This window comes from Sinocyclocheilus anshuiensis, unplaced genomic scaffold, assembly GCF_001515605.1.
Source record: "Sinocyclocheilus anshuiensis isolate Anshui unplaced genomic scaffold, SAMN03320099.WGS_v1.1 scaffold703, whole genome shotgun sequence".
Classification (NCBI taxonomy): Eukaryota; Metazoa; Chordata; class Actinopteri; order Cypriniformes; family Cyprinidae; genus Sinocyclocheilus; species Sinocyclocheilus anshuiensis.
Genome location: NW_015551036.1, coordinates 142,821 through 168,271, shown reverse-complemented (window position 1 = coordinate 168,271; position 25,451 = coordinate 142,821). Strand labels below are relative to the sequence as shown.

At 37.2% G+C, this 25,451-nt stretch overlaps 1 protein-coding gene and 1 long non-coding RNA gene across 8 annotated transcripts in view; one reads left to right on the top strand and one right to left on the bottom strand.

Moving 5' to 3' along the window:
- Nucleotides 1–34: 34 nt before the first annotated feature.
- Nucleotides 35–25,451, bottom strand: part of LOC107661339 (KAT8 regulatory NSL complex subunit 3-like) — a 30,070-nt gene continuing 4,653 nt past the window's right edge. For 4 of the 7 annotated variants that reach the window (XM_016450859.1, XM_016450858.1, XM_016450860.1 and 1 more), the window contains 20 exons: nucleotides 24,822–24,992; nucleotides 24,598–24,688; nucleotides 22,054–22,239; nucleotides 21,814–21,945; nucleotides 19,830–19,946; nucleotides 19,525–19,623; nucleotides 18,712–18,783; nucleotides 18,548–18,622; nucleotides 18,271–18,428; nucleotides 16,763–16,826; nucleotides 16,394–16,582; nucleotides 15,282–15,438; nucleotides 14,712–14,789; nucleotides 11,184–11,363; nucleotides 9,541–9,628; nucleotides 8,496–8,620; nucleotides 6,126–6,214; nucleotides 5,786–5,996; nucleotides 1,443–1,554; nucleotides 35–278 (listed from right to left, as the gene is read on the bottom strand). In XM_016450859.1, coding sequence (XP_016306345.1) covers nucleotides 263–278; nucleotides 1,443–1,554; nucleotides 5,786–5,996; nucleotides 6,126–6,214; nucleotides 8,496–8,620; nucleotides 9,541–9,628; nucleotides 11,184–11,363; nucleotides 14,712–14,789; nucleotides 15,282–15,438; nucleotides 16,394–16,582; nucleotides 16,763–16,826; nucleotides 18,271–18,428; nucleotides 18,548–18,622; nucleotides 18,712–18,783; nucleotides 19,525–19,623; nucleotides 19,830–19,946; nucleotides 21,814–21,945; nucleotides 22,054–22,239; nucleotides 24,598–24,688; nucleotides 24,822–24,992 — 2,410 coding nt within the window. In that variant the 3' untranslated portion in view covers nucleotides 35–262. Of the gene's footprint in view, nucleotides 279–1,442; nucleotides 1,555–5,270; nucleotides 5,997–6,125; nucleotides 6,215–8,495; nucleotides 8,621–9,540; nucleotides 9,629–11,183; nucleotides 11,364–14,711; nucleotides 14,790–15,281; nucleotides 15,439–16,393; nucleotides 16,583–16,762; nucleotides 16,827–18,270; nucleotides 18,429–18,547; nucleotides 18,623–18,711; nucleotides 18,784–19,524; nucleotides 19,624–19,829; nucleotides 19,947–21,813; nucleotides 21,946–22,053; nucleotides 22,240–24,597; nucleotides 24,689–24,821; nucleotides 24,993–25,451 lie in introns of those variants that run through there. The other 3 variants (XM_016450863.1, XM_016450862.1, XM_016450864.1) reach the window with 3 other exon arrangements.
- Nucleotides 1,105–8,813, top strand: LOC107661341 (uncharacterized). Its single transcript, XR_001631096.1, has 3 exons — nucleotides 1,105–1,115; nucleotides 3,178–3,179; nucleotides 8,730–8,813. It is a non-coding gene; the product is annotated as an uncharacterized LOC107661341 (long non-coding RNA).

Sequence of the window (25,451 nt, the reverse complement as noted above, 5' to 3'; positions counted from 1 at the left end):
ACGGATGGAGAGGGGGGGGGACAATAATAATAATAATAATAATAAATACAATAGGAAAATTTCCCATTATGTTGTACAGCCATAGTGTAACAGAATAAGGGAAATAATAAAAAATAGACAAATGAATAAGTCAAGTTTTCAGTCCATGTGTGCAAGAAAGTGTCTATAGATGGCGCTCTTGCAGGTTGTAAGGCAAATCAGCAGTCTTTTTAGTCTTCAACCTCGGTTTCTGCGTTTGATTCCAGTGTGAATGACGCCCATTTCAGAGTTTCTGGTCACTGCAAGATAAAATATTGATTGATCACATGACCATAACTATATAATACAGTACTCTGGATGAGTGATGTTCCAAGAGTGATCATATTTCTTATAATGACAACAGATTTTATTTTATTTTTTTAACATAGACCTACTTACATTTTACTGTATTTTATCTTTTATTTTTTGCATTTATTTGTTATAGAAAGCCATGTAGCCTAAATGTGTTATATATAAATTTAAATATATTTATATAAATTAATAAATATAAATGTGTGTATAAATGTGTCATTTTTGATGTATTGTCAGTTTTAAAGTATTAATTTAATTAAAATATATTACTGGAACCAACAATTCTGAAGCCAGTAATATATTTTTAAATAGATTTTAGATACATTCTTATAACGTAATTAAAATAACACAATATATTATATGAATTGTAATAATAATTATAATAATAATACTACATATGAATGAGAATCACATCAGGTGACCCATATAACAATAATTGTGAAATTAAAGAGAATTATAAATAAACCCTCAAAAGTAAACCACGAGGAAACATTATAGTGATGTGAATTTAGTAATACATTTTTGATTTTCGACTAATTTTATTTATTTTTTTATCATTAGGTGAAATATGACATTCATTAATTTAACCCATTCAGCAGTGACTCTTGTTTCTGTAAAACCACTAAAATACATCTCTACATAGTTTACTGAACTAAAGTTACACTGTGGTCAGTGCAGTCGTAGTATTTTTATGACTCACAAGCATTCTTAAATGAACCAAACCATTACGAATGCCTAAGCTGATCCAAAACAAAAATGACAAGCATATAATTATGCTCTTCAGAGTGATTAAGCAAATAATTACACCTCATCTCTCTGCATGCTCAATGAGACGGTTACTACAGCAACCGCTCCGACAACACACTGCAGAGTGAGTAAACATCATCTGACAGAGAGGAAAAAAAAGGATAAAACTCCCCTAAACGGACTAATCAATGTTAATGAAAATCCTAAATGACTTTGATGAGCTCCTCTAATTTGTCGAGCGCGAGTCAAAGCAGAGAGAGGCCTAAAGCCACAGTGAAGCGACCTGCTGTTCTGTTTGGCTCTGCTACTCAGAAACTCAGTGTGTGTGTGTGTGTGTTGTGTCGTATTGACGGCGGGTCACACACCTGCTGGTCTGGAGCGCTGTGAGCGGCGCTGGCGACCCCGTGTGGCTGAGAGCGTGAATTCTGCTGTGCTGCCCGCGCAACGTCACCGTGATAGTGGTGGGAGCTTTCAGTCCTGCACACAACACACACACACACACACACACGCACGCACGCACGCACGCACGCACGCACGCACGCACGCACGCACGCACGCACGCACGCACGCACGCACGCACGCACGCACGCACGCACGCACGCACGCACGCACGCACGCACGCACGCACGCACGCACGCACGCACGCACGCACGCACGCACGCACGCACGCACGCACGCACGCACGCACGCACGCACGCACGCACGCACGCACGCACGCACGCACGCACGCACGCACGCACGCACGCACGCACGCACGCACGCACGCACGCACGCACGCACGCACGCACACACACACACACACACACAGTAACATTACACACACGCACACACACATATTTCTGTTTTATTGGGTCGTTCTATAGACATAATCCCCCGGTTTCACAGACAAGGCTTAAACCTAGTCCCAGACTAAAGCTGTTTCAACTGAAAGAAACTTGCACTGAACGAGTTTAAAATATATCAGTGCCACCAGGGGCACAGCCCGCCCACTCTGATGAAAGGCCCCCCAGTGTATTATACACATATAATATTTGTTAAATAATTATTGTTTAATCTATTTTAACACAATTAGAGAACTATTATAACATCTCAAATAACTAAAATAAATCAAATGTGATGAGTTGATGAGTTTGATTGACAGCAGTTTTAGCCATCAGAGCCTTTTTCAGTTCAACAAAGTTCATCTATGGGTGTCTCTCAAACAGAAGGCTGCACACATTTAAATTCACGAAAATAAACGGAAAGAAAACGAGTCGGTAGGGTACTGATCATCTGAATTTTAGGATGCAGCCTTCTGTTTGAGAAGCACATTCACCTCCCTCATGCATGCTCGCCAAAAGCCGCAATTACGAGAGTTGTGAGATACAAAGATTATTTTCATTTTTATATTTTTATTACCATTCGCCTCCCTCATGCTCGCTAAAAGGGATTAGAAGTCTGATTAGTTTCCTGGTTCGGATAGATAGTTTAGGAGATAGGGGGTATTTTACGGTGGACCGGGCTTGTCCAGTTTTGAGCGCTGCACGACAGAATAGATCATCTTGATCTTATTTCCATCTAAAATACTATTTTTAAAAACATTTCTATCAGCCAATGATAATTATAAAAGAAATTATTAATGTTCTGGTTATTTTGTTTCAGTGTACAGTTTGCTAATATTGTGCGAAGCATACAGTCAAAGTAAACTTCATCATTCAGCTGAACTGTGCACATTTATTTTAAACACTTCATGTCTTGTTTAATTCATGCGATAAACGCATGTCCCTGCTCAGCTGCGGGCTATGACTAATGTCACGGGCGAAGCAGACAAATTTATAATTTACGTATGGTAGGCCTAATTTTTATTTTATTTTATTTTTTTTACAAATAAAGCTTCACATTATGAGAAGGATACATTCTACGACCTATCCTGCAGTCATCATGGTGAGATTAGGTTCCTTCAATCTAAAAAAAATAAGAATCGAAAACAACAGTGAGGAATCGATTCCAGAACCAGGAATCAGAATCGGATTCGATTCCAAAAATTTCGGAATGAACAGCCCTAACTGTCAGGCCGATTATGAATTTGAGCTCAGTCAGTGTTTTCAGTCCTATTCAAAGTCGTTTGGTGTGCGGTGTCTAAAGAATTTAAGACCAGCTGTTGCCAGTCTTCCTCACTATTTTTATTTTTTAATATAATTTTTGTGACTGACGCCGGCGATTAACTGCACCTGTTTCCTAATTAGTAGGCCTATTAATTTAAATAACGAATTAACATAAAAAATAAATAAAAAAATCACAAACATGACATTTCTGAATAAAATAATTTTATACACTTTAGTTATATCTAATTTGGCATTTTTAATTAACATAGGCCTGTTACATTCTTCTTATTAGCCTATTAGGCCTATTTATATTATTAAGTTACTTTTATTATTAAATTAATATTAGGCTACAGTTAATTTGCCCCGCAATAATTTCATAGCGCATCACCGCATAACTGACGCGCTGCGGGGATAATAAAGATTAGGCTATAGCTTACTCCTCATTGAAAATGTTTTAAAAAATGTCTTTCGAAACAGGTTTATTATACAATGAATTAGGCCTATAATTAAAATTATTAACACTGCAATCATCAACGAAAAAGCTTTATTTCAAGCACCGACTTTTTTTAAAAGAAAAAAAAAACGTGTTTAACACGAAATAGCCTACGTTTCTTCTCTGTTTATTTATTTTTCCCACTAGCCTATGTTCGGGCCACAAGAGAAACATTAAGGGAGCAAATTAAAACATTTATCTATATAGGCTACCATTATCTGCATATGAAGAAACGAATATGCGCCGTTAATGATAGCTAAAGCGCCATCAGTTTTTACTTTCACTTTCTAGAGAATCGACTGAGATTAAGAGGTTCACCGCATAACTCTTGCGCAAAGTTTGCACGTTGCTTGTGTGATCTCACTGGCTCGCCTTCCTGGTTTAACAGAAATATTTACAATATCACGATGTATAACCCTCTTGAGTTTGCGGTTGGGGGCGCGGATTTGCGCTAAACCACAGGACTCTGTCCTTTAGTTAGCCTAGTGCCCGCTCACTTCTGCCCAGGCCCGCCCAAAAATAAAATTGGCACTGATAAGTGCCTTTGTTTTGTCTTAAGATGCACACCAGTAATGTTTTTTTTAACATCTTCTGATTTCTCTCAACATGGGGACAGGAGAGCTGTCAATCAATAAATTGGAAAAAAAAAGTAACTTGCGTTACTTATCTGAAAAAGTAACTCAGATATTCTCTTGTAAATTAAAAAGTAATGCGTTACTTTACTAGTTACTTGAAAAAAGTAATCTGATTACGTAACTTGTGTTACTTGTAATGTATTACCCCCAACACTGGTTACAAACAATGCAGGAGCTCACTCACATACACACATTACAGGGATCTCATGAAATATCTTAAAACAAACTCATAGGAGAAACACAGGTGATCAAATCAGAATTAGTTTTTTTAATTCACCGCCTATAGTCAAAAGTACAATTAACTATAACAACAGAAACTAACATTTTAGTTTGTCTTCTTTTAGAGGCATTTCATAGTTTGACTCCTGACTCCTATGAAAGAGCGAAACAGGCCATACGTTTTCAGTTTTAGCTCCACCGATATTGAAAGACTTACCAGATAAAAACTTCATTATTTTGAAGCGTTTAGTCCCAACACATTGCTGTATTTGATGAAAAGATACCAGTTTTTTCATGTTGTGTATAATCCATTTTGTGAACAATAATCGAAGGTCACATACAAATGTCTGTATGTTTGTGGGATGTGACTGCGTTGTGATGAGGTGTCAGCTGGGGGCGCAAAGATCGAATAACACTATACTGCATACTATTATACTGTATACTACATACAGGATACTATCACTATTAAACATGCTATATGCTATAATAGTTTTAGTTTGCATTGTCAATCAAATTGTTGTCTTAAATCTCCTCAACAAGATCAATTCTGCTTGCTGCATAAAAATACTAAATATTAGCATACCGTATACAGTCCAACACTTTGTATTGCATTTGACCAAACAACTATGTATTAATAATCCATCTTTTGTTTTTGTTATTTATTTGGACTGTATTTACATAATGTAAACTGCTGCAAAAAATAGAGAACACTTATGCATGCAGTTGGGAGATGAAAACAGAATAATAATGACAAAGTAAAGGTAGAAAAAATTGGGGATTTAATGAATGTCTTTGTGAGTAGAGCAAGCCTTATGATTTACATACTCATCCAACAAAAAACAAACAACAAAAGGTAAACAAATAACAAAACTGAGAACAGAAGCAAACAGAAAAATGGAACATAGAACACAACCGTGAGGTGGTCACATTAAGCATGAATGAAGCCACTGATGTGGGAATTGATCACGACTCTCATTTTTATAGCACTGCCATATAAATATTCTGGTCCTCTGGACGTTACAGCCAGCCGCTTGAGTTAAAGGTTGACCCCTAAAATGAACAACTTGTGTAAAAGTACGCTAAACCAAGATCACCCAATAAAGCTCTTTACATGCATTAAAAAAAACAGTACAAATCTACACAAATGTTTATGGTACACATTTACACGCTCAGCTCAGATGCTTCTCATGGACTCGACCTTTGACCTTGCAGCTACTCTACTCATCGCGGACGCCTTTGTTTGGATCGCCGTGTCATCAGCGGCGACGAGGACGTACCCGTGCTCTGACTGGAGACGTGGGCCAGTCCTGGCAGGCTATGGGCTAGTTTGGCCAGGCCGCCGTTGGTGAGGAGCTGGTGGATGGCTGTGGTTTTGGTCATCCCGGATCCTGTGGACACGACCGGCACCGTCCGCACGAGTGTGCCGCTGCCGCCCGAGCTGAGCGAGCTCAACACCTGCCCCTGACACTGCGGCTTCCCTCCGCACACCTGAACACCACCACACACAGACGGGAGGCGGCTCAGTGGGGATTACACATCAGGTTTATTATAAAGAAAGCAATAGAGGTATTAGCCAGAGATGTGTTTTTAAGCAGTATGCTGTGTGACGGCCGGCACCTGTGTGGTGGAGGGGACGCCTGGTGATTTAGTGTTGATCTCCTGCAGACTGAGGCTGAGGCCCTGCAGCAGACTACTGGCAGAGGGAGCTAAACACACACACACAGTCAGAAAGGTTTAAAATTAGTGTTAATGAAGCATTCCATCACTTGCTCATTAATGGATGCTCTGCAGTGAATGGGTGCCGTCAGAATGAGAGTCCAAACAGCTGATAAAAACATCACAATAATCCACACCACTCCAGTCCATTAGTTAATATCTTGTGAAGCGAAAAGCTGCGTGTTTGTAAAAAAGAATTTATCAAGTTTTTTTTTTTTATTTCCAACCATCGCTTCAAGCTAAAATACAAGTTCTCTATCCATAATATTGCTTTCTCCAGTGAAAAATTTGTCTCGTCTGAATCAGGAGAGAAATATGCATGAATCAAGCACTATTTACAAGTAAAAACAGTCCAAAACCGCTATAAACAAATTTGTTGGTGGATTTTGATGTGAGAGGACAACAGCGGAAGGACTTTTTTCACTGGAGGAAGCGTTATTCTGGATTATGGACTCATATTTTGGCTAAAAGTGATGATTTAGGTCCAGTCTTTAAATTCATGTTTTGTGAAGTGAAAATTCTGCGTGTTTGTAAGAAACAATTCAATCATTAAGATGTTTTTTACCTTCAGTCCATTGCTTCCAGCTAAAATACAAGTTCTCTATCCATAATATTGCTTTCTCCAGTGAAAAATTTGTCTCGTCTGAATCAGGAGAGAAATATGCATGAATCAAGCACTATTTACAAGTAAAAACAGTCCAAAACCGCTATAAACAAATTTGTTGGTGGATTTTGATGTGAGAGGACAACAGCGGAAGGACTTTTTTCACTGGAGGAACCGTTATTCTGGATTATGGACTCATATTTTGGCTAGAAGTGATGATTTAAAGTAAAAGTGATGGATTTGTTTCTTTTTTTTTTATTTCCAACCATCGCTTCAAGCTAAAATACAAGTTCTCTATCCATAATATTGCTTTCTCCAGTGAAAAATTTGTCTCGTCTGAATCAGGAGAGAAATATGCATGAATCAAGCACTATTTACAAGTAAAAACAGTCCAAAACCGCTATAAACAAATTTGTTGGTGGATTTTGATGTGAGAGGACAACAGCGGAAGGACTTTTTTCACTGGAGGAAGCGTTATTCTGGATTATGGACTCATATTTTGGCTAAAAGTGATGATTTAAAGTAAAAGTGATGGATTTGTTTCTTTGAAACACAGTTTTTTGTTTCACAAGATGTCAACTGATGGACTGATGGTGATGTTTTTATCAGCTGTTTGGACTCTCATTCTGACGGCACCCATTCACTTCAGAGCACCCATTGGTGAGCAAGTGATGTAATGCTAAGTTTCTCCAAATTTGTTCGGATGAAGAAACAGCAAATTCTTATTTTTGCATGAGCTATTCCTTTAAGGTGCAGTCACATTTACTTTTAATTTTACTCTGTGAAATTTAATGGGCAAATTTGAGCAAATTTTGAGGATGTCAACTCATGGCTTATTCGACTTGCTTACTCATCATAGTATTTATTCTATTATCATATTATCATATAAATTAACATGTTGCATAGTTGCCGGGATTAGGTAAAACACAAGGCACAGAGTGTGTCCTTTTAAGAGAAAAGATAAATGGATTTAAACTCCTAACATCTGGCAACCCCAAGCAATAAAACTCAAGAGAGGCTTGCTTTTTGTTTTTACTTCCACGTTTTTTTTGTTGAAAATGGTTTTTATTTTTGTAAATGAAGTTGGTCTTGCCTTTTTTCCATCAACAATACTGCATGTTGATTTAAGGTGCAGTCACATTTACTTTTAATTTTACTCTGTGAAATTTAATGGGCAAATTTGAGCAAATTTTGAGGATGTCAACTCATGGCTTATTCGACTTGCTTACTCATCATAGTATTTATTCTATTATCATATTATCATATAAATTAACATGTTGCATAGTTGCCGGGATTAGGTAAAACACAAGGCACAGAGTGTGTCCTTTTAAGAGAAAAGATAAATGGATTTAAACTCCTAACATCTGGCAACCCCAAGCAATAAAACTCAAGAGAGGCTTGCTTTTTGTTTTTACTTCCACGTTTTTTCTGTTGAAAATGGTTTTTATTTTTGTAAATGAAGTTGGTCTTGCCTTTTTTCCATCAATACTGCATGTTGATATAGTCGGAGTGTTTAATGATATCGCTGTTGTCTCGTCTAGGTAATCAACGAACCTATATTTATCATAATTTTCATAAACGAAATGAACGGCACAAGTCTAATGAACACTAATAGAAGCAAAGAGCTTTCAAATGATCTTGTTGGCAGAATGTAATGGTGGTGGCACCTTGTGCAGTGGCAGGGGCCTGAGCCTGGACAGGAGAGGAAGAACCGGACATCACGCTCCCCTGCAGGCTGTGAAACGGCCCTTCACTGGAACACAAAGCTCCAGACACGTCTGCCAAACCTGACCTAAGAGCAAGACCATTTTTTTTTTTTTTTTCTAAAAGTTTATACATGAGTTGTATGTATAAGTGGAAACTTACAAAATACAGTGCAGATGCAGGGTAATGGAGTTAAGTGCTGGAACATTTTTGGACCACCCTGGACCACAAAACCAGTCATAAGGGTCATTTTTTTGGGTCAAAATACTGAGAAAATTGCCTTTAAACTTGTCCAAATTAAGTTCTTAGCAATGCATATTACTAATTAAAAATTAAGTTTTGATATATTTACGGTAGGAAATTTACAAAATATCTTCATGGAACATGATCTTTACTTAATATCCTAATGATTTTTGGCATAAAAGAAAACATTTATCATTTTGACCCATACAATGTATTGTTGGCTATTGCGACAAATATACCTGTGCTACTTATGACTGCTTTTGTGCTCCAGGGTCACATATGGCATGACAATCGCATAAATCAAACAAATGTCACAATAAAAACAGCTATCAAAAAAAAAAAATCAACAATTAGGCGATGTAGCAAGATCATCATTACACAAGAATACAAACAGCACTGGTCATTTCCTCAAGATTCAAATCCTGTTCACACCATCATGAATGTTCCGTGGGAAAATTTGGTGAGAAGCATTTTAATTTGAGTGAACTGCTGTTAATGCACTGTTCAGACCGACACAAATACAAAAATCTGAACAGCTGTTAAAAGCATGTAAATCCTATTTTGATAGAATCACTTTGTGTACCCGAGTAACCTGGGTATTTCTGCTTTTCTGTAAGCGCCAACTATTGTCAGAAGGAATCTGCATTTTCATTCTATTTCGTATGCATTTAATTTCGACTACATTTTCGTGCATTTGTGTTGGTGTAAAGAGCCTTAAGTGTCTTTGTTTCTCTTGTACAGTCTGGTGTGAAAAGATAAAGGTACCTTTGTGCACTGAGAAGCTCCGACAGCTCTTTGGCCCCCGATACCGTCTGGCCCACTGTCAGTCCGAGGGGCTTTCCTGACAAACCCACTGCACAAAAAACACCAATACAAATGTAAACACCTTGAGGCAGCAAGACAGTCTGAGACACCTTTTCCAAATTTTATGTTCTACGCAAGTATAGATTGTGCTTTCTCTGGGGGCAGTCGTGGCCTAATGGATAGCGAGTCGGACTTGTAACCCGAGGTTGCGGGTTCGAGTCTCAGGTCCAGCAGAGATTGTAGGTGGGAGGAGTGAATAACCAGCACTCTCTCCACCTTCAATACCACGACTGAGGTGAGCCCCTTGAGCAAGGCACCGAACACCCAACAGCTCTTCGGGCGCCGCAGCAATATGGCTGCCCACTGCTCCGGGTGTGTGTTCACTACTCACTGCTCTGTGTGCACCTTGATGGGTTAAATGCAGAGCAGAGCTGTTATTTCAAACACCGTTCAACCTCATCAACGCAACCTTATTCATTCTTGAAGTGAACTTTTGCCTGTTTGGTGATTAGATGCACTGTTTTGGACTGCTGTCTTTTTTTAACTGAATGTGACGCGTCTGGTGTGGGATACCTGCGAGATGTCCTAGGCGAGATGCGCTTCTCGTCCAGTGTGTGACCGCCTTAATTATACTTTTACCTGGCTCCGCATCGCGAGCCTCTGCTGATTGCACTTGTGTACGCGTGCAAGCCGTTTATACTTGTTGCGTTAGCCATTGTACTATTCTTTGAAATGACGTGGGACAACTAGGAGCAATTGTCCTCCAAAACCATCGGGAATCAGGTGAGTAGTAGTAGTTTGTCAGTACAACTCTCAAAACTTGACTCGCGTGATGAACGGGTTGATGAATGACTTAATTTCTTTATGTACACACTGATTAGGTTGTGGGTCAATTTGGAAGACTGTGAAAAACGTGTTTTTAGTACACTTCACCAAACCCACACTACAAAATAATCAAAGAATCATATAAAACCCAGTAAACCTTGAGAATATTATTTGTGACATTAGAATTATTTTGTCTAGTGCGTAAAATTTCTAAATAAATAACAAAATGATGAAATTGGGAGGTTTGGACTTGTTTCCACTGAAATAAATGTTTTGTTATAACACAGAGAGTAAAGTACCAAAACAAGGGACCGTTGAGAACCAACACCGAATTTCAGTTAAAATGTGAACGGTACCCAACCCTATATAGTATCTTTTATAGTGTAGTAGTACAAGAAACTAGAAGTAGTACACAGTGGTGAGACATTGTCTCATAAAGGAGATAACATGTAGTGTATGTTGTTTATAATTAAAGCAATGGCTTAACAACAGGCCTGAAATGCATAGTTCACCCAAAAACGAAAATTGTCAACATTTAGTCTCCTTTAAGTTGCACCAAACCTGTATGAATTTCTTTCTTCTGTTAAACACAAGAAGATATTTTGAAGAAAATAAATGTAAAAAAGTAAATGACTACTTCAATTTTTGGGTGAACTATAAAGTCATCAATCTGACTGAAAACTGCATAACATTTTCTCATTCTGCCCAAATGCATCAATACACCTCATATAGTTTAATCAGCGGCTCAGTGGGCTGAATGAGGCCTTTGTTTTCATTACCGTCCTGAGAAGTGGATCCAGCCGTGTTTCCCGCCGCATCTCCGTGGGAGACGATGGTGACTTTGATCTTGGCTCTTTTGGAGGCTTTGGTGGGAGTGGGACTAGGAGTCTGTCTTCTCTTGAGGTGGAGCCTCAGGTCGTCTCGGTCCAAACCCTCCACCTGCTCACTGGGCACCGGCACTGAAACAAAAAATGCTGAAGGGTTAAGCATCAACAGTCTCAAGCTCACTGAGGGTTCAGAAGGTGACAATACAGGCAATATGAAATAACGCAGAGGTCTGTGGGTACAGATTAAGATGCTTTCAATGCATTCAGACCCAAAGTCATTTCAACATCAGTGTTTGGTTTGTGTGAAAGATGCTTTCTGAACTCCATTGCAAAACATGGAAATGCACTCAAGATTGCTTAAAGCTGCAGTCCGGTAATTTTTTTGGTTAAAAATTATCCAAAATCAATATTTGAGGAAGTACATAACCAGCCAGTGTTCAAAACTATCGCCTTACTTTAGCCCGATTCACAACGGTTAGCTTATAATAATGTTTTCTAATTTGAGTGGTACGGGTAGGTTTTCGCGGGAAATTCGAGCATGCCGCTGCGTATAACAATAATAATAATTTGAACGGTTTGATGTGATATGAGCTAACCAATCTTTAGATTTAATCACCATTGGTAGCGTGATTTATGGTAATGCTTTTTTCCTCAGTTGGTCAGAACAAACGTGGCAGACTTGTTACTTACTTGTTCAGATGGCAATATACGGTGAAAATTCTTATTTGGGTCATATTCCAAGACGTAGGCTAGAATCTGTGATTGCGAAGTACAGTAAATATCCACACCGGTGCGGTGACTGACTGCCACACACACATACTCCTCAGAACATTAGATTCATCCGCGCTGCAGCCGTGCCGCCGCACAACCCACGCAAGCTAGATAATTCCGCACACGGCTGCAATTCCAGGTTTTCAAACAGAGATGGCGACAAAGAGGCAAAGCTTACAGACTGCAGCTTTAACAACAGGGGTGCATAGTTCATATGGACCATTAAGTTCACAATTTTAGTATGAAAATTATCTGGCCTTATTTGCAGAAGTGAATCAGAATTAAAGTGTACTGTACTTTTTTTCTACTTTTGACGAGCATCTTGCAAAGTAGTAAAAACTTCAAATCTGATAAAAGGATTTGGAGAAACAACGTTTGTGTGAAATGATCCATGTTTAATGTCTAGTATCTAACATTTTATGTTTTGACCAAGAAATTTCATTTTGGTACATCATAGTTATTGTCCCACTAAATAAATAATAAATAATACAATGTGAAAGATCTGTCGGTGTAAGTGGAGAGAAGTGGAATTGAACTTAATTTTGGAAATTGCATTTAAACCAAATATAAAAACTTAAATAAATAATAGCTGATACATAAAAGTGTTCAGCTGATATAAACTTTTTGTTGGCTGATGCTGATATCTTAGAGAGCAGGGTGGCCAATGGCCGATATAAAGCCAATATCTCAATATTTAATTTAAAGATTTAAGTTTGCACATGCATGATTTCTACAATTAAATTCATATTTTTTTTACATAACATTTGCTAAGATAGTTAATACAGATTAATTTGAAAAAAGTTTGAACTTTATATAGAATTTTCTATTGATAGTATACGTATTTAACAAGTACAAAAGTTGTTAAAAACCTGAATAAAAACGAAGTAAACACTGTAACCAGTAATGTACTCGGAAATCTGGTTAATCCGTGTGCACTAGCCAGGTGACATTTTACATACAGCACACAGTGAATATGATATAAATATGACAGAGTGGCAAACTACGTAAGCGCAGCATAGATTGAGACCAAGGATTTAATGTTGCTTGCATGTGCATGTCCAGTGACATTTGAACTCTCCTGTCCGCATCTAATTCACACAGGATCCTTTGCATGGACGGACCATCACACATATTTAATGCAGGTTACAATGCACACTAGAAGATCTAACAGGTGGCTTTGCAGAAGCTTGCTACTGTTTATTAGATATTCAAAGACTTGAGAATGCTGACAACATATGAAAAAGTACTATAGGGTATACCTTTCAATTATTAGACAGATCTGTTAAACAAAGACATGAATGAAGACAGAGAATGGGAGTTGGGTTTTCAACTGTCAAAATAAAAGTCCTACTTTTGACTCTTATCAGCCAAACAGAAAAACATTTTGGTCAATGCCAATTGTTTAAAAAGGCAGTGGCTATTTGCACTACATGAATATAGCATATTTTTTTAGCGATGCGTTTTGTGCAAATAGCTATAGATTATATTTACACTTAGGGCTGTGCAAAAAATCGAATGCGATTTTCATGCGCATCTCGTCAGTAAAGCTGGTTCTGTGATTAGTAGTAAATCTCCAGCACGTGCTTTCAGATGGGTCGGCATTTACTACACAGAGCCGTAGATCACTGACAAGCTACGCAAAATCGTTTTCAAAATCGCAGCTGATTCATTGCAGATTATGAACGCGATTTTGTGTAGCTTGTCAGTGATCTACGGCTCTGTGTAGTAAATGCCGACCCATCTGAAAGCACGTGCTGGAGATTTACTACTAATCACCAGAAGTGCCTTTACTGACGAAATTCGCATGAAAATCGCATTTGATTTTTTGCACAGCCCTATTTACACACAGTTTATACTACTTATTGCAAATAGTGGCAATTATCTGCACCTCAGTATTGTAGTACGTTATAAAACAGTATGCAATAATAATGTTTTGAGTGTAAATTATACTTTTAATTCAAATTATTAAATGGATGCCACCTTATTGGGACAATAAAGCCCTCCCTACACCTACCCTAACCATACCCCATACTTAATTTTCAACTTTTCGATTATTTCCTTCATTTTTATTGAAAATAAATGCCTTTCCGAAGTGATATGAGATTTGAAAAGGTTTCGAAACAAAAGTTTGGCAAAAGGCAGATTCGAACTCGGAAAAGACTGCGGTATGCGCTTTACCACCTACACCACTGGAGCCGTTGTTAGATAATCGTCTTTTGTAGTGTTGACTAGCCCAATCACTCGTTGGTGGGCGGAGTAAGTGTAAATAGCTTCTGCCAACAATACTTGTATAATACAATACAATATTTGCACTTAGTTTAAATAGACACTGTTTAAGAAAAATAAATAGGCCCATGCGATTTATCAGTCAAACACTACTTTAAAAGTTTTGAAGGGTCAAAAGGCAAACAATGCACCTGTTCTGTTAGGGAAAATAACAAAAAAACTATGTCTAGAGTTTTTTTTTTAACCCTCTCCCACTGATTTAAGATGCATTCTGCCAAGAAGAATGTAAGTTTGCAAGCAGTCATTACTTTAAGCATTCACTATTGTTAGTGCCTTTAGCAAACACAAGCTGGTGAAACAGTAAAAGTAACGTATGTGACACAGACAAGACAAACCATTTTTAGTAGAGAAGGACAGATGAAAGGATTTGACTGAAGATGACTGATGGACGACAGAAGGAAAAAGAGATTGATAGATACTCACCAAAGAGACATGATGGGCTGCCAGGAGGAATGCTTTTCTTCACCAGCATATTGTGTTTCATAAAAGCAGCGAACTGAGCTGTAGCAAACGGAAGACAAAGATGGAGAGAGTGAAGAAGGAATGTAGAGGGGATAGAAAAGACAGGAATCACACACAACATTACTGCTTGATGGGATCTGAGATTCTCCTCAATACAGGGAGGACGTAACTGCAAATCCCAGAGGGTTAACGTTAGCTTTTCAACTGTAAACTGCGTAGCCCTTATCATTTAACATGCACAGGCATTGGCAGAACAGCTCAGGGTTAAAAGAGGCCCATCAGGCGTAAAACATGACTCAGTTATGCAGATACACACTGCGTTCAAAAACAAAAATAGAGCTAAAGGCAGGGGACAAGAGACACATTACTACTGGTTTTGTTATGAGTTATGTATAAAATTGGTTGCCAGTCATATATTTCACGCATTTGTATCCCACCAGGCAAAAACAACTTTAGCACCACAAATAACAGCACATACAAAAATGCATCCTGTGTGTGGGGTTCTGGGGCTGAATCTGTGTGTTTACACACCTTGTGCTTGCTTGTGTGTGAGCACAGTTCCTGAGCGCTGCATGTGGGTCTTCAGCAGCTGTGTGGCAGTAATGAGACTGGATTTCTGAGCTGGAGAAAGTCCGACCATCTTGGATTTGGGACTGGTTGTAGGACTGCTGCAGACACTGGACATATCCTGCAGGGAAAACATTACTGCAGATGTCTGAATTACTTCACATGATCCACTGCCTCTTTATATTAACTAAAACTACATGTTCTGATTGGTTTTAGGCATTTTACTATGTGGTTACTAGAGTTTTTTTTAGGGGCCTATGAATTCCGTGATGTGGAAAAAGCAGAGAGAATCACTGAATTGTCACCTTATACCAGAGATTGGCGAATTTTGGATGAATAAATCAAAAGTAGAGCTGTACACTTCTATCAAAAAAATAAATAAATAATAATAATCATTATTATTATTATTATTATTACTTTAAGGAAAAATCCTTTTTTTTTTTCTTCAATGTTTTAATTTAAAGAGTAAATCTCTGTTCTGGAACACTGCCAAAAAATAAAATAACTTGTAAGATTTTTATTTGATTACATATTAAAAGATCAAATTGTTAATGTTTTATGTCTTCATTTGACCACTGTTTATGATAATACATTTGTTTAAAATCATAAATCCAGAGAAGTCTAAAAAAGGCTTTATGAATTCAATTAAACAACCTTTTTGATTATTACAATTTAATTAAACCATTAAAACAGAATCCAAAAGAATAAATGGAAAACATGGAATTTGGGGAAAAAAATCAAATGGAATTTAGAAAAATAAAAAATAAATAAAATGTTTTCACAGGACCCTACAAGTGTATTATTTATTAAACTTGTAATACATTGTTAAATTGTACAAGTGCTTTTTTTTTCAATTAATTAGACATTCTTTTTGATTACTACAATTAATTTAACCATTAAAACAGAATCCAGTAAAAGTAAAGAAAAAAAATGGAATTCGGGGAAATAAATGAAATGGAATTTGAGAAAAATAAAGCCGAATAGAAGTTTTTTTTATGTAGTTGAAGATAAAGCTGACAAAGCTTACACATATCTCCTGGTGTATCCAACATGTGTTTTCCAAATAATATTCTTACCTCTGACCCAGATGGGGAGATAGGTACCCTCACAGCAGGTGAAGAGGGTCGTGACCTCTCAAGGTCAAAGGGCAGCTCACGACGTGGTTTCTTCTTCTTCTCGGCATCCAAATCTCGAGTTTCACCAGAGCCTTGGCCATGGCTCTCAGCACGGGTCAAAACTCCTGTCAGAAAATCGACTATCTCATCCTGAAAACAAAGGGGAAAAAAAGATTATGGCTAAAGACTATAGAGCACACACAAGACAGATCACGTATCAGATCGAACTTTTAAATTCAGCTTTCCCTAAAATTAGACTTTAGCTGGTTCTGGCCTTTATTTTCACTCTGAATGACACGTGAAATGATTTGAGAAGTGAGAAGTACGGACTTGAATGCAGCGATCCACCATGGTCTGCGTCAGGCCTTCTGTCTTCATCTTAGTGGAGTTGATCCTGTAAACAAAGCCGAATGCTTTCAACTAGGGCTGGGCGATATGGCCAAAACAATTATCACAATCATTTTTTTCATATCAGTTGATATTGATAATCATCATGATAAATGTCAATCTTTATTTCTTTCAAGTTTAAAGCCAGATTTTTGCTCCAAAGTGAAAGTTGTAAAAACCAGACCATTAATTTTCCTTAACAAAATAAATATCTTAATAGAAACATTAATTTCTTAGTTTCTGCATGTAATATTGTTTCAAACCAAGAAACAGGTTTGTGTTGCCTGATAATATTAATAATAATAATATTAGGAATGCACTAGGGCTGGACGATATGGCCAAACTGGAGACGGGCTTATTTAATATGAAAACTCATTCTCTGCCAGCAGGAGGCGCTTTTAGAGTGATAAATCTAGCGGTTTCTCTGGTAACGGCTGTAATCAAAGCAGCTCCTAAATTATATCGCGATACATATTGATATTGAATTATTGTCCAGCCCTAGAATGCACATTTGATAATTGTAGTAGTTTGAGTTAGGATGCAGATGTAAATTTTTGTTCATTATCAAAATCAGTAACATCTGTAAAAACTGTAGCAACCTCATTTTTATATGGTGAAATTTAATCATTCTAATTATATATTATTATTTTTATCAATCATTGGTCTTCCAGCGAGACTAAAAGTTACGCCTTCTTTCTTTGTGTGAACATTTGAGCGGCATTATGCAAAGCTTCCCACATAGTGAGGTAGATATGTGGGGGCGTGTTAGAAAGAGCCGTTTTAGGTAGGTGTGGCTGACTCTGAACTTTTATAAAGAATATCTCTTTGGATTTGAGACTTTAGTCTTTGCAACTTTACAGATCTTCTTTATGCACCAAGAGCTTGTAACACTTCAAAGAGAAAGGAAAAATTGAAATCGCATCATATGACCCCTTTAATACATTTAATTCATGTCTCCATTAATAATGTAATAAAATTCGATACAAATACCCACATTTCTGACAATACCACAATGCAGTTAGTGTTACTACAGCAAATCCATGGTAAATGATGACGATTTGTAGATTGAAAAGCTTCCTGACTCTATCGTTGCGCACAGTGTTTCTGCTGTTTGTCAGCGTGGTTTCATCGTTTAAGTCATTTGTGTTTTTCTCTGATTCACGCTTCACAGCTGGATCTCACAGCACTGAAACACGTCTGCACTAGTGAGCTCGTGCCGCGCAGCAGTTCGAACTGTGATTCGAGCGAATAAACGGTCCGTGTGGTGCGATTCAAATGAGTCACGCGGTTTAGTTCCACTTTTGGCACATAAACATTATATCGAACATTTATCAAACTCTTCATATCGTTTTATCGGGGAAAATTATATTGTGATAATTATCGTTACCGAATTTATCGCCCAGCCCTTCTTTCATGTCTAGACACACGTGTGAATGTCTGAAGACACAAACCTCAAGTTGTCATCTGACCCTCCAACAACTACCATGCTGTTATCAGCCTGAATCTTCTCCCTGAACTCCTCCATGTTCTCAGGACTGCCCTGAAGAGCGTTCCTACCGACCACAAACAGCACTGGAGTCTTTATGTCCAACAGCGGATCATCAACATCCTGACAAACACAATACAAACTTTATACTTCAGCCAGCAATGCTAATGTATCTGCTAAATGTTTTCATGCTGCTCATCATGGCAAAAAGCAGTGAGAAACTATGAACTGTTTCCTCTTACCCCTCGGGGCCCATTGACGGTTTGGAGAGGGAAACCTAAACACACAACAGCAGTCACATACTCCATAAGGGACACCTGGACGCAAACACAGACATCTATAAATTCATCATTTTACAGCTGATCATAGGCTACAATTCAGAAAACTAATGTTAAGAGAGACTTACATGACAAGAGACCAATGAGCCCACATTCCAGCCCACCAAGATGATCGGCTTGTGAGGAAAGTGACTGTGAACCTAGAGCAAAAAATAAACAAATCTTTAAATACACCTCATAATTTATTTATTATTTGCTATGTCATCACCTAAGATTCATTTTATGGCAAGAACAGAATAATTTAAAACACAATGACAAATAATAAATGTGTGCGGAGTTTTAAGAATATAAAGAAACTAAGTCTTAGATCTTTGAGTTCAGCTCGTGAAAAATGGGGGCAAAAAAAAATGTTGCGTTTATTATTTTGTTCAGTGTATATATATATGTATATACACACATATACAGTATATATATATATATATATATATATATATATTCTTTTTCTTTTTTTAATGGTGCTGTTGAAAGCTACACTATGCATAAAATAAATGCATTTTAAATGTATTTGAAAATGCAGCCAATTTTCCTCATATATGCAGTTCACATGAATCATATGCCTGAGATCAGACAATACAGAAATAGGCTACAGAAAAATCACATTGCTGATTTATATACTTGGTTACACTATTTTAAAGTGTCCTTGTCACAGTGTATGTATACATTTAAGTACTGAGTAAAATTAATTAACTACATGTACTTACTATACGGTTAGAGTTAGGATTAGGGTTTGATTTAGGGTTAACCTGCATAATTTAATGTTATTATAATAGTAAGCGCATGTAACCTGTGTAACAAGGACACCTTAAAATAAAGTGTTACCATATATTTTCCTGTAAAGCAAAAGTGTAATTGGCTAGCTAGTCCTGTGTGTTGTTTTGTACCTCAATAACTTTTCCTCTGACTGTGCTGATCATGTGCTCTAAACACTGCGTGATTCCGATGTTGGCTCCACTGCCCACATGAACGTTAATGGGAATGACCTGAATCACCAAAAACAAAACACTAAATCAGTTTTATTTGAATCAGAACCTAAAATCACTCTATGAATGCAAGAATGATAACATTAATACAATATTTTATTTACAAATGATGCTAATCTAAATGAAACCAAGCCTAAATCAGAAATAATGATGAACACAAAATCAAAGTGTTCGTGACAGCTGTATTTGCCTGTGATTTTGCATACCTTCCCTAGACAGGAGAGCTGAGATTGCCAGAATCTCATTCGTCGAGAGGTAGAGAAGGCAGGGTTTGTTGGTCCTGATGGAGCTATCAGGATCAGGGGGGATCCAGGAAGTTTACTCTGAAAAAATAAACATAAATATTCAGATTAGATTCAGAAAACAGACATTTTCAGTTAAAGTCTTTTATATTACAGAAATCCTACCACAAACAAACAATTTGGTGCATATGCGGATACAAATTCATATTCAAACAAATAATGCAATGCACCATGAACCACAACCTGAAAGGGGACATTTTTACAGTTATACTAAAAGAAACTACACCTTTTACTAGATACTAGGGGTGCAACGGTTCAACTTACTCACGGTTCGGTTTGTATCACGGTTTTAGAGTCACTGTTTCGGTACGATTCGTATGTGCTATGTTTAGGGAAAAAACCATATTGTCAAATAAAAATAAAGAAAATAAGAACAAATAATCTAACTACAAGCAACAGCACAAATAAATGCAATAGAGCGAAGATACAAATAAAATAAATAGTGCTTTTCAGTTTTTTTAGGTAGGTCTAACAGTTTTTAGGTACAGAAATTGAATAAAGTAATCAAATGTAAAACTACATTGCATATTTGACTGTATAAATTAAAATGTATTCCTTAAAGTTACAAAAGTTATTCAATCAAGAGCAGTGAGATAGTTCCGTGTTGTTGCTGTTTAATTAACTTTAAGAAAGTGCTGTCACTTTAAGAGAACGCACTGATCCAGTGCACAGATACTGTTTGTTCAGCTGACTATTTCTGCGAGGATACTCACCAAGACAGGCATTTTGACATAATTTTTGTGTGAATTTGTCCATTCAAGCACAATACTTCAAAGAGAGCTTAATATTTGCGCGCATTCTGAGACGCGGGTTCACATGCTTCGGATGAGCGCACACACAGATCTTCTGACTGCGCGCGCGAGTTCGCGTCTTCTGGCTCTTTAATATTTAAACTGGCAAGGCTTAAATGAGTTTAGTTTAAACACAGATAGCAATGTGTGCTGTTCAGGTCTCATCTGCGCTATCAACACGTGATGACAGCATAAATGAGTTATTCCAGCATACAGCACTCGCATTGAACAAGGAGTGACTGGTTTGTCCACGTATTGTTTTTTTTCTCTCATCGCACTTGTTGTAATTTATTGGGAAGCCAGAATTTGTATCCATCAACAGAAACATGCATTAGCCGAACTCTAACAAACCTTACAGATGCATTGTCAGATTTAAGTTGAACCGCGGTCCTAGTGCATGCCGAACTGTGTGTGGAGAACCGTACGGTTCGATTTTTTACAGAGAACCGTTGCACCTCTACTAGATACCTTTTATTTGCCAAAAATGTATGAACTACTAATCGGATGACAGAAGGCATGTAGTAGATTGCATACAACAGTTTTATTTGGAAAGCTTTGAACGTGTTGATCATTTAGATGCCTTAAAGGGGTCATATGACGTTGCTAAAAAGAACATTATTTTGTGTATTTGGTGTAATGAAATGTGTTTATGCGGTTTAAGGTTTAAAAAACACATTATTTTCCACATACTGTACATTGTTGTTTCTCCTCTATGCCCCGCCTTTCTGAAACACGTCGATTTTTAACAACAATACTACAGCGAGAATAAAAGTTACGCCTTCTTTCTTTGCGTGAACATTTGGGCGGCGTTATGCAAATCTTCCCACATAGTGAGGTAGATATGTGGGGGCGTGTTAGAACGAGCCGTTTTAGGTAGGCGCGGTTAACTCTTAACTTTTATAAAGAATATCTCTTTGGATTTGAGACTTTAGTCTTTGCAACTTTACAGAGCTTCTTTATGCACCAAGAGCTTGTAACATTCCAACGAGAAAGGAAAAATTGAAATCGCATCATATGACCCCTTTAAAAATCTAATATATCAAATATGATACAGTATAGGGATGAGGAACTAAAGCAACAAAAAGTGCAGTACATACTGGTTTGTTGTGTGATAGCACACCCACAGCAGGGTCCCATGGCCGCTTAAGGAGCAGAGAAAGAGCCTCAGACCCTGCCGCTCCTGTTTTTACAGAGGATGACAGCAACATCTTGTCGATCAGGGATGGTACCTAAAAGGAGAAATGTGGAGATGTCACAAGAGAATAAAAACAGTCTTCTGTAACCTCCTGCTATGGACCCTACACAAACAGTGGTAATATAATAATAAAACATCCCACCTTGCTTTTGAGTGTCTGCAATACATCAAGGTAAGCCGCCAGCATAGCAAGACTCAAAGACTCCACAAGTGTGCTGTGAAGCCAATGTGTCAGCTTTATGTCCCAGTTGATGCTGGCCAGAGCATGGCGGACCTTACGAGCACATTTATCCACAGCTATCCTGCGTAAGACAGGTTCATTACAAGCCTGTGAAGAGCAGAGACACAGAGTGAGTGAGAGAACGTTTGCATTAGAACAACCATCTATCCATCATCATGTTTCTCATTTGGTTTCATGGCAGGTCTGATCTGACAGCAGGGACAAAAACAATTCACTACAAGCAAATAATCTAATCTAAGAAAATAATCATGCATAGCTAAACAAATAGGATTATCAACTTTTAAAAGGGAACAATGGATCTCATATCTTTTGTTGTTGACATTAAACTGATACTGACATTAGTAGGGCTGGATGATAAACAATATCATATCGAGATCTTGATAAAATTTATATTGATGATGATAAGCTCTGGACATTTAACAGTCTATCACACAGCAGAAATAAAGGCAACAGCAGCCAGTCTGTGCATGTCGCTGTTAAGTCTGCATGATCTGTGGGTCTCTGTGTGAATGAATGGCTTAGATTCATCTGACACACAAACTCAAACACATGTGACACTGACAGTGTTTTCAGCATCTGCATCTCAATATATCAGGACATGAACTTCATCTCTAGAGTTTTCAAATACACAATTAAAACTGGAAGACCTTCATCACATGTCAAAGTTGGGTTTAACTTGAAGAAATTATGACAGAAATATTTTACTACTATATACTAAAATGTACTTCTCAACATATTATTATTATTTTTAAGGAATATCATGTAACCAAGGTAAATTTCATCCAAATTAATTGCTATACTTTCATTTGATTAAAATTTAAAAGATCGATTAAATTGTTAAAGTTGAATTATTTCATTTCATTAGACACCTTTTGATGATAAATTTGTAATAAATCATAAAACACAGAATCCAGAAAAATAAAATGGAAAACAAAGAATTTAGAAGAAAATAAAACAGATTTCATAGGGCCCTAAATTAAAATAGTTTAATTGTAAAGAAACAAGTTATGTTTAAATTCATTGTCAATGCCTAATAAGCAAAGTGGAAAGCATTTCCTCCCCATTAATGAACATCATGATAAATACCATCAATACAGTATGATACGGAAAAATATATTGTGATCGGGCCTCAGCAATTTGAAATAAATGTGGTTTTACCAAATAGAGGTCTTGAGAAGACCCAGATTTGTAAAAAATATTTTATTATAAAAAATAAAAAATGACTATAATTATTTTCTTTCTCTGTTGTCTGTAAATCTGTAAATGACCAAACCTAAAGTGGTGAGGAGGATCAGAGAATGAATTTTACCTTCAAAAAAAGAGAGGAAGATCTGATGTGGGATTTCATATTTTATCAACTCGGGCTGGGTTTTTCTTTTGTTTAAAAAAATAATTTACGCACATCAGGTTTGGGTAAGAAGTGATCAGGTACACATCTTCGGACTAGGCATGGGCCGATTACCGGTTTCAAGGTATACCGCGATTTGAAAATTTCACGGTTTCACGCTAATATTTTCCGTTACACCGTTCCTGCGGTATGCGCTGTTTTTCATGTCTCCTCAAAGACTGAAAGTGTAGGAATCCCTCAGGTTGAGTGCAGTGTAGAGAGTAACATGTCCCTCCTCCTCCTGTTGGTGCGAGCGAGCGGTCAGTCACGTGTGTACGGTGTAGGACGGCCGAACTAAGGAGCTTCCCCTGGAACTTATGCGATCGGCAACCGCCCATTTTTTGTCTTATTGCAAGCAACTCGTCTCTGTTCTGGACTCAAACGCCGTATCTGGTGTTCCAGAAGCGCCTCCTACTGTCAGCGAGTGGATCTGCGTCTCATTCAGAGCTTCTGCTGTTTGTTTGCTTCATTCAGGCATGTAGTATAATTTCACAAAGCTAGTCAGAACATTCAGTTTTTGCTTCAAATTGGGTTATTATTCAATCAAATTATGTAAATGAAATTATATAACTAAATGATATGAAATGATATAAATGATATGTATACAAATTATATAACTAAAATTAAATAACTGTACTTACAGATTTAGGTTAAATAAAGATGTCAGTCTTTATTTTTCTTCTTTTTAGGAAACAAATCAAAGAAAAATAAACATTCTACTGTTCCTAATATTCTGTATGTTGCTCAAAAACAAAATATATTGTGTTCAGCGGAAAAAGTTTTTTTTTTTTTTCTACCCAGTCATTTAAAAATAACACATTTTAGAGCTGTAAAAACAATACCATGATACTGTGAAACCGTGATATTTTTGCTTAAGGTTATGATACCGTCAAAATCTCATACTGGCCCATGCCTACTTAGGACCTGAAAAGACTTCAAGTATGCAGTCTAAGACCACCACTATTACAGCCAGTGAAACAGCCTTTGATAAACAGCAACTCTTACATTTAACTGAACAAAACAGAGCATGCAAGTTAAACCCAGTTTTGAAAACTCACACCCTCATTGGCCAGTCTGCGGAGTCTTTCTGCATGCAGTGCTTTCAATACTTTATTGAAGAGCTTGTTCTGAGCCAATGACCAGCCAGCTCTAAAACAGATTGAAGAAAATTTGATCACAAACAAAACATCTCTGATGTAAGAGGAAAACTATATTTTTATATGAGCTCCCTCGTTCTCATATATCTGCAATCTTGTAGTGACCTGTCAGCAGCTTTTCTTACTTGTTGATGTGTTCTTCCCAATCATCGGGAGGAGGTGGTCCATCAGCGATGGTTCGAGCAAACAGAACATGACGTTCACACTCGTTCATCACACTGCGGGCTTTCTGATTGTCATAGAGAGGCATTGGAGTGGGTGTGACCATCTCTACGTCGATGGAAATGTCCGAATCGCTGTAGCAGATAACATCACAACCCATTATATATTATGACTTTATATACGTATACTGATAAACAGTTAACTAGCTTAAAATGTCTAGGGCCCTATAATTTCAGAACAACCGCTGTTGTGCAACACCTCGTTTACCAAAAAATAAAATTTCATTTCATTATGCTTAAAAAAACTTTTCATTCATTCACAAATTGTTCATATTTTATGCCTTCTTTTGATTACAAACATTTTTGATAATAAATTTATATACAATTTAAAAAAATTAAATACACCCGATTAAGGTCTATTATTGTAAAAATTATACTAAATGATTCAAATGATAAAACTGCAGGAATTCAGTTAGATTAGATGTGTCTTTTGATTATTAAAAAAATAATTAAACCACTGAAATGGAAAAATTAAAACAGAAAACACAGAATTTGGGGAAAAAGATAATACTGAAAAAATATAACATCATATGG